General features: G+C 50.0%; 1 protein-coding gene across 1 annotated transcript; it reads left to right on the top strand.

The window, feature by feature from the left end:
• Positions 1 to 4,189: 4,189 nt before the first annotated feature.
• Positions 4,190 to 14,496, top strand: FAM107A (family with sequence similarity 107 member A). The gene is made up of 4 exons (XM_042880887.1): positions 4,190 to 4,655; positions 9,445 to 9,619; positions 11,194 to 11,350; positions 11,843 to 14,496. The coding sequence occupies exons 1-4, from the start codon at positions 4,592 to 4,594 to the stop codon at positions 11,948 to 11,950; spliced, it is 504 nt and encodes a 167-aa protein (XP_042736821.1). The 5' UTR covers positions 4,190 to 4,591; the 3' UTR covers positions 11,951 to 14,496.
• Positions 14,497 to 15,209: the final 713 nt, after the last annotated feature.

Below are 15,209 nucleotides of genomic sequence, written 5' to 3'. Positions count from 1 at the left end.
CCATCTGCAGAACCCGTCTGACAGGGAACAGTGATGCAATGCCAGGGCAATGTTAAAAGGAGATTTTAAAAGTCCATAGTGTTAGATGAAAGCTCTACAGGATGAAAAAGCTGGCTCTTGCCATTCAAGAGCTTGGAAACCCTTACTCCAACTACAAAAATCCTGGGCCCTTATAGTGGAAAGTGCAGGATAGAATAAGACAAACAAGAGGCACTGTGTCTGTGGCTGGCAGAAGAGAGGCAATGGGAAGGGAAAGGGCTGCTCCATGCCAGGGCTGCAGAGCACACGGAGGAAATGGTCTCAGCAGGGCCAGCATGGTGCCATCCTGGCACAGTGACACTGATGATACAAGGCTGGAGAAGCAGCCCCACAACATGGTTTTGTGGCACTGGCCATGGGAGCACATCCAAACCCAAATGGCAGTTGGGATCCACAGTGCTCCCTTGTCCCAAAGCACAGTGCCCAATGCACCTGTAGGGAGAGCATGGAAATCACTGCATGGCCACGCAGCAGCTGCCAGGTTGGGGATGGCTCAGCAGTCCCCAAATAGAAATGAACTAATGAAATTAAAGGCTTCGCTGCTTTGCTGCTGCCCTCTGCTCTGTGGGTTTGCTCCAGTGCACCTGCTGCCTTCACAAAATCCCTGCCCTAGTGGGGATGCTTCACTTCTCTGCTGCTTCCTCCATTTGCAGCCAAACCCCGTCCCTTGCAGCCCTTTTCCTCCTGCCCTGCACATTATAAACATCATTTTCCCTACTTTCATGCAGTCTCTTTATGTGACACTGAGCTTCTAGGCTGTCGGCACAATGCATGGAATAAATGCTGTCCCTATCACTCATGTGCCACAAGCCTCACTTTCTGCAAAGCTCATCCTTCAAGGCCCTTCAGTGTTCCTTAATGGTCTCTCTGCAGCATGACAGCAATTTGTTCCGCAGCTGCCAGAGCCCATTGTGCCACTGAGTGATGCTCTTCCCGTGCAGGCAGCGGCATCCCTAGAAATAGCAGAAATAGCATCAGCACTACCAAGCCTAAAGCGCCGGGTGAAGACAAGCTCCTGAGACAGGTTAAAATCATTGCTCACCCTCTGCAACCTCCCACCCGCTGCTAGCAATGCTTGGGCGGTTGATGTTGGTATTGCCAACATAGTGCAGGGTGAGAACTGGGATCTCTTTGAGCAGCGCATGAAGTCGGTCCCCATTCCCCATCGTGTCCTGCAGGAGGGCTGTGTTGCTGCCCGACCACCAGTGGTGTTTGTGACGAAGCCACACAGAGGTCAGTATGGCGCTCATCCCTGTCCAATGCTGTTGTCTTTATGAATAACAGACAACTTTATGAATAAAAGCTCTACATGAAGCATTCACAATTTTCCACTTGACTCAGCACAGAGTGGCCACCGGCCCAGTGCACCCCTGGAGCTGCATGGGCACAGCAGGACACAGCCCGGCCCCCTCTGCATGCCCAAAGCCACGGACTGAGAGTGCCTGGCACCCCCAAGGTGGCTGCTTGCCCCTGCAGATTTGTGGAGGTCAAAACAACAAGAATGAAACATAACACCAAGAATTCGATCTTTCTTAAAGCCCTTTGCAACATGATAGTGAGAATGACCATGGGCAGGGACAAGGAGTAACACAAGCTCAGGGTGATGAACCCAAGCACCTGTAGGCAGGTGTGTGCCCACCTGAAGAAGGGAACAGGATTAGGGTTTGGGCTGTCCCACATCACTCCTGCATCCTGCACCGCCTTGAAGCAACACTGGGTCCCTATGAGGGGTAGTCAGGCTGCAGCACGGGGACCCTGCATGGCAGCCACATCCCTCTGCACGATGCCACAGCTGCTCCCAATTGCAAAATGGTGCTGTGCCACTGTGAGGTGGGCAGAGAATGGGCAGAGCCAAACTCCTCACCGATCATCACTATGCCCTTGAGACAGAAGAGCCCAAACCACATCCAATGGGAGGCAGAAGCCATGCTATGTTGGGACACTTTGCCCATTTTCTCAGTGTTTCTCCTTAAAAAGCAAGTGGGATCATCCCAGCAAGCATGTGCACCAGCTTGGCAGAGACTGCAGCAAACAGTCAGCCCAGCAGATTGCTGTACGTTTACATCACAGATGGGAAAAAGTCTCACTAATCCTCAGAACTTTCTTCCAGTGGATGATTTCACCAAGTTCTGGATTGCTCCCAGCTGCTGCAAATGAGCACAGAGCAGAATTCAGCAATAAGCTGTGAGATTTGGGCAACAGTTTACACAACCTCCGTGTTCAGGAGCGTGTCAGTGACATTTTCACATGGAGCACTGTGAACAGTGAGCAGAGGTGTTTGGGGTTTATAGAATGAAGCTACTAGATGCAATGTAGATAACCTCTAGATCTCATGTACATGAGATCTTCATCACACACAGAAATGCTGGCTTTGATCTGGCAGCAAGTTGCAGGTCATCACATCTTCCTTCAAAGCCTCTGGGCTGAGCAATAGTTCAATCAACTACCATTGAAACACTAAGATGTGTTGGCTGTAGCTCACCATGTTGCAGCTTGTAGTCAAGCTCTGAGCACCCTGTCCCACAAGTTGGGCAACCTCCAGCCCTGCTGCTGCTTCTTCAGGGCAGACTCTGATCAGTTCTCAGTCTGGGTGGCAATTTGCACACGCAAATACCTCTTTATTGCCACCATCTGACTGTAGCAATTTCTTGCCTCATTCATTAGCTCAGACTTTTGTTACTGTGCAAGATCAACGCTGTGGTGCTGCATCTTAATGGCACTTGTATCCATCTTAGCGTATCTGAAGCCACTCTCCACTCCCTTTCCAAGATGATGGTTCTTTTCTATATCTGCTTTCAGCACAGCACAAACATGACCCCAAATCCCCAGCCATCCAGCTATCAGAGCACCCATGTGCAGGACCACTGATCAATGGTTTGTTCAGGGTTGATGGTCTTAAGCTGCAGGAGCTGGAGCTGGAGAGCACGATTCCTTCCCAGCGCCAGAAGTTCAAGGCAGCCTACATAGGAAGAAATGCCTCCATAAATTGACGCAGGAGCTCTATGACATTCATTGGAGTCACAGAATCATAGAATCATAAAGTTTGGAAAAGACCATTGAGATCATCTGGTCCAACCATCAACCCATCAGCACTGTGCCCACTAACGTCCCTAATGTCAGGGGAGATGCACTGAAATATGGGGAGTAACAGACCAATAAAATACAAAGTGAGACTACCTACTATTTATATTGCTTTACTGCGTTTAAACCCACTGACTGCCTTGAAATGGTCACCACCACAGTCCCCATTGCATTTGCCCAGGTTTGGGAACCTGAGTAAAGCTGGCAGAGGTGCTCCCTCCCACTCAGATCTGGGAATGGAGATTTAATAGCAACACAGCCCAGCAGGGCCAGAGGAGCCGAGCACTCTATGAGTTAAAGCCTGGCATGGCACTGAGGACCATGGCTGTTGGGTGGCATGCTGGAGCAGTGTCAGAGACGTGCTGGAGTGATGTCAGAGGTGCCGGAACCACCAGCTCTCCATCTCATCCTCTGTTATAGGGCAAAACCTGCACAGTCCTTGCCCATTCCCTCCTCTCCTCTCTTCCAGAAGGAATATTCCCTCCAGCCCCGATGTGCCAGCAGCAGCAGGAGGCCCACAGGTGGCAGTTCAGGTGAGTGAGGATCTGCAGAGTGAGCAGAGAGGAATCCAGCATCACTGAGCCATTGGCTGGAAAACACAGCTGGGATGGGGGACAGCACTGGGGCATGGAGAGGAGCAAAACGTGGAGAGGTGGAAATGAGGGAATGAGGACCCTGGCCTCTTTCTTCATGGGGTTGAGAGCATCCTTCCCCACAACTGGTAGTGCCCCCACTTTCCTTATCCCTTCTGTCTGAATGGAAATGGATTTACCTCATCCCTGCCCATCTCCCAGGACCAGTGAGCATCTTCAAGCCTGGCATGGGGCAAAGGGCAGCACCAGCAGCCACCAAGAGCCCAAGGAGGCTGCTGGGCCACTTCCACTCCTCTCCTCCATCTCCGCATCCCCTGGTGCCAGGACAGCCCCTGGGCACAGGCCAGGCTGCTCCCAGCCCCACACTCCCCCCGTGCTCTTGCCCCCAGGACGGCGTGGTGCTGGGGTGCTGGCGCAGTGGTGTCGCAACGTGCCGGGAACGATCACGATAACACGAGCGGTTGCCCTGGTGCCGGGCTTTGCTGTTGCAGTGCTTTGCTAAAGAGAGTGGGCGTGCGGCTTCCTCTGGGCCGATCTGATTTCTCCGGGAGCGTGGTTTAAGGCACACTCAGGAGAAATCGCCTTCTGTGGAGCAGGGGCACAACCCCTCTGGGGCTGTGCACACCAAGAGCTCTTCTCTTTGCGGGGGTGAGAAAACCCACTGGCTTATTGATTTTCTGCGGAAACATCAGCCGGCAGTGAAGAGCAAAGGGAGCAACTTTTGGGGTCTACGGGGTCCCCGTGGGGCGGCAGGGAGGTGGCATCCATGTGAGCCTCCATCCTCACCCCACTGGAGAGACCAGGCAGGAGCCGGGGAGCCTCGCAGACCCAAAGGCCAGCAGAGCGAGCACAGAAGGCAGAAGCGGCCACCTGGCCCCATGTCATGGGACACAGGGCAGCACGGGGCCCCTGGGCTCCCCAGGGGCACACTGCAGAAATCAGGTAAGCAAAGGGCCCCCACATCCCTGTGTCCCCACATCCCCGTGTCCCCTCTCTGCCTTGGGCAGGGACTGCTGAGCCCCACGGGGTTCTGCACCGCACCCCTATTTGTGCACAGGTGTCTCTGGACCCTGCTTTAAGTTTAGTTTGGGATGTATTAGGTTTCCATAGCACTTTAGTGCTGCCCAGAAAACAGACCCATATCCCACAAGATATTCCCTAAACCAATGCATGACAAAATTTGATGTTCTTAGAAAGGAGTTAGGTGGGACAGGGGGTACTGCTGATGTAGCCGCAGCTGAACGGGAAATGATTTTCTCTGCATTCCAGAAAATCCCTTTGAGCTACCTTAAAACATTTATTAATGATTGATGCGTGTCTCCACATAGGGAAAGGCACACGGCAAACATTTGATGATATATTAAAAATAAGTTTGTGATTAGCAAGGACTGTTGAGCATCTGTCATTGCTTAACAAAACAAATTGAGTTGCTCCACATGCTGCTCAGAGGGTGGGTGTCCCTGGTAATTGTTAACAGCGGGATCCCAGCTCCAGCACCTTGCTTACCACAGTCCAAGGTGATTAAATGAAATCATTAACCAACATGCCAACCTTCAGCTAGAAGAGAGGGCAGGGCAGAGACTTGCAGGCTCCACTGTGGTTCTTTCCCTTTCTGACCCCACGGGGTTTATTTCTGACTTTCGGCACCCAATGCTCCAAGGAGCGACCTCACAGCTGGGACACGTTTCCCACAGCGGCCACATCAAATTACATTTGCCTCATTGCATTATAAATACCAGAATTCGGCCTGCTTAATTATTCAAAACCCTAGATTAAAAGCAGACAAAGGCTCTTTGCTTCCATTCCGGACCATGCTTATCTCTGATGGATGACGCGGCTGTCCGGTGACAAGCAAAAGGAGCATGCCAGGCCCCTGGGACGCAACGCTGCTGAGCTGCTGATGCAGCACAATGTAGGGATGTTGAGAAAGTTTTGTTTGGAGTTTCATTTTAAAAAATCACTGATTTCAGGTGAGATGAGGCTTTTAAACTCATATTATTGCACAGCTCTGATTACTTGTGCAGGTAGCTTTAAACCTGCTTGGGCAACCTGTGTTAAGTACGGTGGTTTGCAGTCTCCTTCCCTGTGGGATGTGTGTGCCCAGCTCCGTTCAGCAGCCCGTCGTTAATCTGCTGCTTCCCTGAAAATATGTATTCACAAACAAACGCCAGGCACTCAGAAACCAGAGGCTCTTCTCCCAGTGGCCAATTCTGCCCACAAAACCTTAACTCAGTGGCCTTACAAACTCAGAGCCAGGGCTGTGAGTTGTAAATCTGCATTTTGGTTGGGTATTAGGAACAATTTCTTCTCAGAAATAGTGATGATGCACTGGCACATACTGCCCAGGGAGTGGGGAGGTCACTGTCCATGGGGGACACCTGGTGAGGTGTTTGAGGACTGTGGAGATGTGGCACTGAGGGATGTGGTTATGGGCATGGTGGAGGTGGGTTGGTGGTTGGACTTGGTGATCTTAGTGGTCTTCCCCAACCTTAATGATTCTATGATTATGTGATTCTCCCCTGTTTCATCTCTCCCTCCAAGCACCAGGTTACACAGAATTACAAGCAGTGCTTCTCTGACCCTAGCTGCCATTCCCAGAGCAAAGCCCTGTGCCCATCTGTACAGGGATGACATTTCACAGAGGTTTCATTCTCTGCCCAGAAAGGGACTCCCATAAAATATTTTTAACAAGAGCAGTTTGATCATTTCCTGCAGTTCCTGAAAAACCTCTCCCCAGATGCTCCTGTCAGGAAATCAGTTCTCAGCAGAAATAAAAGTCTGCCACACTCTGACTGAAAACACTCCACTTTCCTTCTGATCCCTTTAGCGCTTTCCCCTCAGGAAGGGCAGCTGAAGCTGGGCAGCCAGAGCAGCGCCCCGTTTACCTGCCTGCCCGGCCCTATAATCCCCTTACAGAACTCGTGGGCATTATTTTCATCCCAGCAGTGGGAGCAGTGCAGGCTGCGTAGCTGCCGTGCAGAGGAACAGCCCCACATGCATGGACAAAGCTGTGAAACTCAACATAAATGCTCTACAGAGGGCACCTCCTGCAGCCCCAAGGCAATTGATGTCATTCCAAAACAGATTTTCTTCTTCTCAAAAGATTGGGACTGAGCAATTTGGGCAAGGATTGCAGACTTGCAATTTTACCAAAAGTCCCCCAGGATTTATACGGATTTCCAGGAATTTGAGCTTTGCTTGAAGTCAGAGCAGACCAAGCTATTAAAAAGTCATTTTTCTCCTCAAGGCAGCCCTATGCCTGGGTGGGGGCAGTAGGTCTCCAGCACCCCTGAGAGCTGAGCCCTTCCAAAGGGGTTTCCCATGGGGCAGAAGGCAGGGAGCTCATCCCAATATCCACCAGCAGCCTCAGCCCCCTGGTCCAGGCACTCCTGCTCTGTGTGTACACACAAGTCACACGGAAACACAGCTTTCCTAGAGAGCTTCAGGCTTCTAGAAACGTGGAAAGGGAAAATATTTAAGAGCAAGCAAAAGGCTGAATGTGTTGAAGCAAACACAGCTACTTTTGAAAAGCAACAGTCCAAAGCAGATCTGTCTGAAAGGTCACACTGTCTTTCCGAGTACAGCTGAGGGTGTCAGAACGCACATGCATTTTTTTGTTTATATCTTGCCAAGAACAATATAAAACTGCCTGGCACCTATGGCTGTATGGATTTATGGCAGTGGCCCAGGAGGTGCCGGAGCTGACGTTTGTTCATTGATCTATGGCCGAATCATGCAAAACCAGACATCCTGCTGTAAATCCTCCGCAGAGACCTGCCCTGATTTACACTGCTGGCACCATAAATAATGACAAAGCGCAGCCTGATAGCAGTCTGTCTCCCTATACATGGGCATGAATTACAATGTGTCATGAAGATGACAGATCTACTGTGAGAGAAGCACTTTGCCCAGGATCCCTCTCTGCCAGCCTGTAGCAGAAAGAATGCCCCGGCCTTACTCCCAACATAACCCCAAGCGGTGCTCCAGGCCTCATTTTTCTTTTTACCCTCAATGCAAATGCAGACATTCCTTGAATTCTTCCACACGAATGTGTTGTGAAGATTCAAAGTGGGGTTCCTGTCGAGAGGTTTGTGGTTCCTTCCCAGATTGCCTCCTGTAGCACAGCCTGCAAGCGGTGCTCTCACTGAAAACACCCGGTGCTCTTTGAAGTTCCTTTTTTTGTTTGCAGAATAAAGCCACTGCTTTGCCATGGGAAAGGGGAGCTCGCCCATTTCACTGACAGCAAAACAACACTTTGCTTTTGTACCTTCCTTTCTTGCCTTTTGCTCGCCTCTTTTCCCATGGAAAACAAGAGCCCCAGAAAAGGGACAAAGTAGAATTACCAGCAATGTAACCCCAGTGAACACCCAATGCACTTTCCACAGTTCAAAACCAGCTTTCATTGAGCAGCAATCAGCCATCAAACTGCACTGCCTTCACCCCACGTAACCACAAGCAGGGCAAGGTGCAGCCTCAGCGCTCAGCTCCTTCCCTCACCAACAGCACTTGCCATCCTGGAGGAAAACAATCTGGTACAGGAAACCTCTGCTTCCCCACGCCCTTTGAATATGTACCGAACCATTCACCCCAATTACACTCTTCACGGACTCCAATCTGTTTTCCTTTGTTCCCAGAGCAGCAGGGCACTGCCCACATTAACATTCAATGTGAAGTTGTTTGATACTGAATCATTTCTTCAGCAGTATGATTTCTTACACAATTCTGTTTGATTGCAATCCACTTTACATTCGCAGAGTACTTACTGCCTATAAAAGAATGACCCAGCCTTTTACTTGCTTTCTTTTTTTCATTTTATTGATTTCTCTTTTAAAAGGATTTTATTCCTTTTGTACATGAGACTGCGATAAGAGAGGGAGACAGCATTACTGAACAAAAGCTGTTTTCCTTGCTGCTCCCTCAACCCGTACGCCTTCCCATTAGGGACCCCAAAATACTGTAATAACAAAGCACTTGAAGCTGCCTACACTCTTTTTCTGGTACTTTTTGTTCTTGCCACTGAACTCCCAAATTCATTAAGTGAGTCCTCAGGAATGAATGGCTCTTCCCATGAGGGCCATGCCCTGGCATAATTGCAGCCATCACAACTGCACTCTGCGCTTAAAGCGCAGCCCACAGAATGCAGATTGTCTTAAAATTTGTGCTTTGCACTCCTTTTGTGTGGGCTTTTTTATAAAGGTGAGATGTAGAGCACTTGGGAAATGACAGCAGTGAGCTTGCCCTGTGGTTTACCTGAAATCCAACCTGTCACTGCTTAGAAAAGAATGGGCCCTTGTTCCTACATCCAGAACACACAAATTATTACAGTGTGATCCTGGGCTGCACATGTGAACTACGCTTTCCTTAGCATTGGGAAGAATCCTGACTTTTAGGGCAGCAGAGTATCAGCAAAACCCAATGCTGATGAGACATGTCAGCCACAGCAGCACTTCCCAGGACCCCCAAGTCCTGCAGCTCCAGCCCTGCTCCTGCTGTTAGCTCCGGCTCAGCTGATCTTACACTAATTAGTCCTTGGCATCAACTGCTGCATCCACAGAAGCGAGTGGCTGGCAAGTCATTTAGAAATGATCTAATTAATACGTGTCTCTTCAAAGCAAATATTTTCTAAAGGTGCACCAAGCACCCCAGCACAGCTGCTCTCACCCAGGTGAGCAGAGCACAGGTGGGCTCCCATGGGTGCACCCCACCTGCCAACACCTCTCTTGTCTTCCAGCGTCGATGTACACAGAAATACAGCAGGAGCACTCTGACAGTGGGAGCATCCTGACTCACCCGGACTGCATAGATGGGAACCCAGACCTGATCAAACCTAAAAAACTTCTCAACCCTGTCAAAGCCTCCAAGAGCCATCAGGAGCTGCACCGAGAGCTGCTGATGAACCATAAGAGGTGAGGGGAGGTCACGGCAGTGCAGAGCCCAGCACCGGCACCAGCACCACCTGTGGTTGGAGGGAGGGATAAACCCTGCCATTTGCACACAGACATGGGGTTTAACCCACCAAAACGCTCTTCTCTGATGTGACAGATTATTTTCAAACATTTTCAAAATGCCCTAAAAAACACTCTGACACTCAGCCACACTTTGATTCCAAATCAAAAAAGAGCGGAGCCTCTGTTCAAAATAACTGTGCTCACCGTGAGGGTCAGGCACAGGCGTTAATTCAGCCAGCAACAACCCTGCCAGTAGGGTTCATTGCTCAGTACTCGTACTGCCCAGAAGCAGGAGAATTATAGGGACTGCGCCCAGGCCATTCTCCAGCACTGACGCAGTCATGTGAACCAGGCAGGTTTTCCTAAAACACTGTAACACGGCCTGGTTAAAGCATCCTTGCCCAGGATCTCCTGGCACAATCGCTATCATCTCCTGGGCAGGTTTAGGGCAGCCAGGAAGTTGGCACAGTGCTCCCAGAGAGCAGGAGGAGCAGAATCTCTACACAACCCTAAGTCACCAGCAAATCCGGCAGCTTTGCTGTTTGCTGCATGTTCATACTGAGGGGAAGAGAGGAGAGAGGAGGATCTGTGCTTGCTCCCATTTCTGCTTTCTCCCTTAGGCAGAAGCAGAAAGCAATCCACATCAGCAGCTTGTGCAACAAAACTTTATCTTAGTGAACACCTCTGGGCACTAACAGGGCAGGCTGATTAAATCCAGGAGCAGTAACAAATTCAAAGGCAACACTGCAAACTCTGTGCCTCCAACAAGCCACAGCAGGCCTTGTACCTTCTGTCAAACCTGGGGCCTGTCTGCCACAGAAACCCGCATGTTACAACACCTCTCCTGCAAATATTTCCCTGGGATTTCCAATACCCTCAGCCTGCTGATTCCAGTGAGTGTTCAGTCCAGGCCAGAGGAGGTCAGGCTCTGGTGGCAGCTCTGCGATCTTCAGCTCCTCCTCAAAAACATGATTTCAGCCAACTACTTCTGTGACTTCTTCCAAAATTATTCCAGTTCCAGTTGCTATTGCAGAAGATAACCTATTTGAAAGCTGCCTTGAACTCTGCTTCATAACTTGTTGTTCAGCGACACAAAACTGTGGCTGCAATGAAGCGTGACCAGAAGTCAGCAAAGGTTTATTGATGTGCACAGCCACTTACATGTATTTAGGGGGCAGAAGCAAGTAGGGAAGTGGCTGGGGTCAGCTGCAGGAGATAAACATTAGAGCTTAAACTGAGGCACAGCAAGGATCGCAAGCCCTCAGCACTGGAGCAAGCCAAACTGCCAGTACAATTACTGCAGTTCAATGACTACCCCTGCTGGTGGAAAAAAAACCTTCATTATTATAAATTCCCCTAGCGCTGCTGGAGCTGTCACCTACACAAATAACAGTAGGACGGCACCTTTCCCTTTCTGCACAGAAAGGCACAGCACCTCAGTGCAGCAGCATTTGGGATGGGGGCTCTGGGGGCTGCCAGGCAGGCAGGGGGATGGTGGGTGAGCAGCTCATTTGTCTGCTTTTGGTCTACAGAGGCTTGAGTGTAGACAGCAAGCCAGAGTTGCAGAGGGTTCTTGAGCACCGACGGCGAAACCAGGTCCTCAGGCAGAAGAAAGAAGAGGAAGAGGCCAAGAAGTTGCAGTCTCCCTTTGAAAAAGAGCTACTGAAGAGGCACCAGCGACTGGATCAGGTAGGATCAGGCTGCTAGCCATCCCCAGGTTGTTCTAACCACCCAAGAGATGGGTAGCTGAGGATCCCCTCAAGGAATAGTGCTGGCATCCCTCCATAAAATGGGAGCCAGGGTACATCCCTCTCTACCAGCCCACACAGCTGCACTGTCTCATCCTGGCAATGAAATTGCTCTTCAGATAAAGCGACCCCTGCTTGCCTAGTGGAGATGTTCCTCTCTGGGGAGAAAACCAAGTGGGCTGGTATACCTAGAAAAGAGACTGATGTCTCTTGAACATAGAGATATATGAGATATATCATATAGAGATATATCATATAGAGATAACATGAACATAGCTTTGGAAAAAGAGAGCACCAGTGTGCAGCACAAAGTTATTCAGTTCTGGGCAATAATAACTAGACATGCAGCAATTATGAACCCAGGGTTTTAAGGTAGAGACTGCACTTTTGTTCTTTAGGTTGGTCAGATAACAATGACTATTCTTTATTACAGCTGGAGAAAGAGCGGGAGAAGCAGGAAGACCGTGCACCAGAATTCATTAAAGTCAAAGAAAATCTGAGAAGAACATCAACGGTGACTGGAGAAGAAAAAGCAGCGTAGCTTCTGCCAAAACCTACCAAGGCTGATGCTTCTGTACATGGTGGACACTCACAGCCACATCTTTGGGGCTACTCATGTCATTAACACTTGCTCCAGTAGAAGGCACAAAAAAGGTTTTCCTATCCCAGGAAGGTCTCATGATCAAAAAGGTGCAGTATTCACTGAAGAGGTCCTCACACGAGGTGATGCAGAGCGAAGCAATGTCCCTTTCCTCCCTAGTGGTGGGAGCACACTAACCTCCAGCTAACTCCTGGTTAATCCTCACGATGCGGCCAAGGTGTGAGCCAGGGGAGTCAGCAGAGGGATGGGCATTGCCATGGGCTGGGGGACCTGCATCCCCTGGAGGTGGGCTCACCAAGCAGGGCAGCAGGAGGGCGGCTGCAGCTTTGGAAATCTCCTGGCAAATAAGCGTGGTGACTAAAGGGACAATCTACGTATCACTGGGAACAGCCCAAGGGTTAGTTTCATTGCAGCACCACACAAGACAAACAGTGCCATCACACTGCGAGAAAAATCAACTCCTGAGTGCCCACACCAGCTCAGCATTGGAAGGCCAGGTGTCACTTGTTCTTCACGAGCATCTTTACGCTGCATTTCAAACCTGCCTGTAAATAGCTGTTGAGCTGTTTGCCCTGTTCCACGCCTAGGCATAAGATACACAGAACTTCCCATGAAAGCCCCAAGTGAGAGGCAAATGCTCCATGCAGGAATCTGGGGGCTCAGCATGGGTGTAAGTGGAAGCGCGCAGTCAGCAGTCAGCAGGCTCCTGTGGATCTGTCAAAGAGAAGCAGAGATGAACTGCTTTGCACCTCCCTGCTGAGCCTCAGCCCCACACTCTGGACATGTGCTACTACAGTGGTCAGCAAAACCCGTCCTGTGATGCCATGCTGATGTCAGGATGCTGGCAGGGGTCACAGCTGGCACCAGCACGTGTTGTGGGCTACAGGGCATGGAGGTACTGCTGCAAAGCTGCTTCTCAGTGCTCCTCATCCCTTCTTCCAGAGGACAGTGCTGCCTCACGCCAGTTGCCATGTCACAAAGGTAAACATCTTCTTGCTGCTGACAGAGCAAAGCTGAAATAGATGGTGCCTTTGCACCATGGATGGCTGGAGCACATCACATTTACGGGGCACTCATGCTCTGAGATGTTCACATGTAGAGCTAAAATCTCTTCTTCAGGTAGATCCCAGCTTCTCTCAGTCTTGCTACAAAGCCTCAACAGCAAAACTCACTGATTGCCTTCAAACACTGGCTCTTAAACAGCAAGAATTAACAGGCATGGTCAGCTGGGAAGGTGATACCTAGTTAAACAGTGTCCACTATCCACATGTTCAGTGGATCCATATGTGAATTAAGGGAAAAGGAGCGTTTATCACATCTTTATCAAGGAGCTACTAACCCATTCCCCAGACCCTCTGGCCCAGCAGGGTGTTTCATTTCAGAGGATGCTGCTCAGCTTGGCAGCTCAAGTAAAGCATCTGAGCCATATCACACATCATGAGCAGCAGTACAGGTATGGGGCCTCTGGACAGCACTACATCTCAAAACTCTTGGCCTGGTCTCAGCCCCTGGGAGCCCTGTCTCACAGCACTGCCCCTTTGGCAAGCTCTTAGCTTCTCACCCATCATGCTCTAAAGAGTCTGTTATTTCAGAAATCCAGTGCATATGGTCCTTATGGATCAAACAAGATCTGACAGGATTTGCTTCTTTTCATATAGCCTGTAATTAAAACCATGAGGAAGAAGCAGCATTGAGGATTTATTCAGGCAGAAAAAAAAAGCCAAATTCCTGTAAGAGAAAAATATTTTGCTAAGGATACTTGTAAAGAGCTGCACAGAATGCTTTACAATACTCCATCAATTATCAGTTTCAGTAACAAATCAGAACATACCGAGCTGTGTTTTTGTGAGCAGTTACGACACAGATCAAGTAACCTTGATCAAAGAGCTCCAAAAAATTAAGTAAATTAGTTTGTAATTTTGCCACAGATGGAAATGCACTCCAGAAGAGACAATCTGTCACTCCATATGCACCGGTGAAATCAGAGCTATCGGCACTCCTTGCCTGGGACAGGGGCACTTACAGAAGACCTTGGGTGGGAAGCTGAGTGCTCAGTGCAGGTGGAGAACATTTGGCTGTTATCTTCTTGAATATTTGGTATTATCTGAAAAAAATCAAGGTGTCTTCCTTTCACCTGGTGTCCATCAAGCATGAAGAGGGGCTGCAGTGTGGGACTGCCGAGTGGCGTCAGGTGTCCAGAAGGGAAAGGGGTGTCCAAATAGCACTGTCCTAACAAACACTATGCTAACAGAGATAGAGCCCAAAGAAATCCTTCCAGATGTGGAGAAACAACAGAGTCCAAAACAGGCAGAGCAGAAAGGGCAAGACCCAACACTGCAGGACCCCAACAACCCCAGCGGATGCTCCCAGCAAGAGATTTTGGGATATCTTTGTGTGTCCTTTCCTTTTAAATGATTTCCTGAATTTGGGTCCTAAGCCCCTATGTCCCTAGAACAAGCTCCTAAATAAACGTGGTTTATCTGGAAGATGCAGACGATCAGAATATTGACAGAAGACAATTTTTTGCACGATGTTGCATGTGATGTATAGTTTCTATTGTGTCAGTGTTCATACATACATATAAACGCATGTTGTGCAACCACTGTTAACAGTCACTGCTCACACTGCTTAATGAGGACAGTTCTGAAGAAACAAACCACCAGCCCATGCCCAAAGCCACGTCCCTCAGTGCCACGTCTACATCTTTCTTTATCACCTCCAGGGATGATGAACCCATTTCTCCCCAGGCAGCATATGCCAATGCACTGCTACTCTTCTGGGGAACAAATTGTTCCTATTACCCGACTTGATCCTCCCCAGACACAACTTAAGGCCTCTCACCTCTCACATTATCTCTGTTACCTTGGCCTTATTGCTAGTCAGTAACCGAGGCAGCTCAAGGCGGGACACTACAGCATGCTGAGCTCTGAGCCAAACCCGAACAAAGGACAGCAGGGCTCGCTCTGCCGCCCCACACCCACACACCGTGAGCAGGGCGGGCGCTCCTGCGCCGGGAGCCGGGCCGGAGCAACGGGAGCGCCGGGAGAGGCGGGCGGCGGCGTGCGGAGCGACGGACCGAAGGGCAGCGGCCTCGGGATCGCGAGGGGCGGCGTAGGAAGGTGGCCTATGGGAGCTCCCGGGACTTCAGTTCCTTGGGAGAGTAAAAAGGTGGCGAGGCAGGGAGAAATCCGCACAGGCT

This window comes from Lagopus leucura, unplaced genomic scaffold, assembly GCF_019238085.1.
Source record: "Lagopus leucura isolate 7727_CA_CO unplaced genomic scaffold, USGS_WTPT01 Super-Scaffold_100028, whole genome shotgun sequence".
In the NCBI taxonomy this organism is placed as follows: domain Eukaryota; kingdom Metazoa; phylum Chordata; class Aves; order Galliformes; family Phasianidae; genus Lagopus; species Lagopus leucura.
The sequence above is the reverse complement of the archived record's forward strand: the minus strand, read 5'-3'. Positions and strand labels throughout refer to the sequence as shown.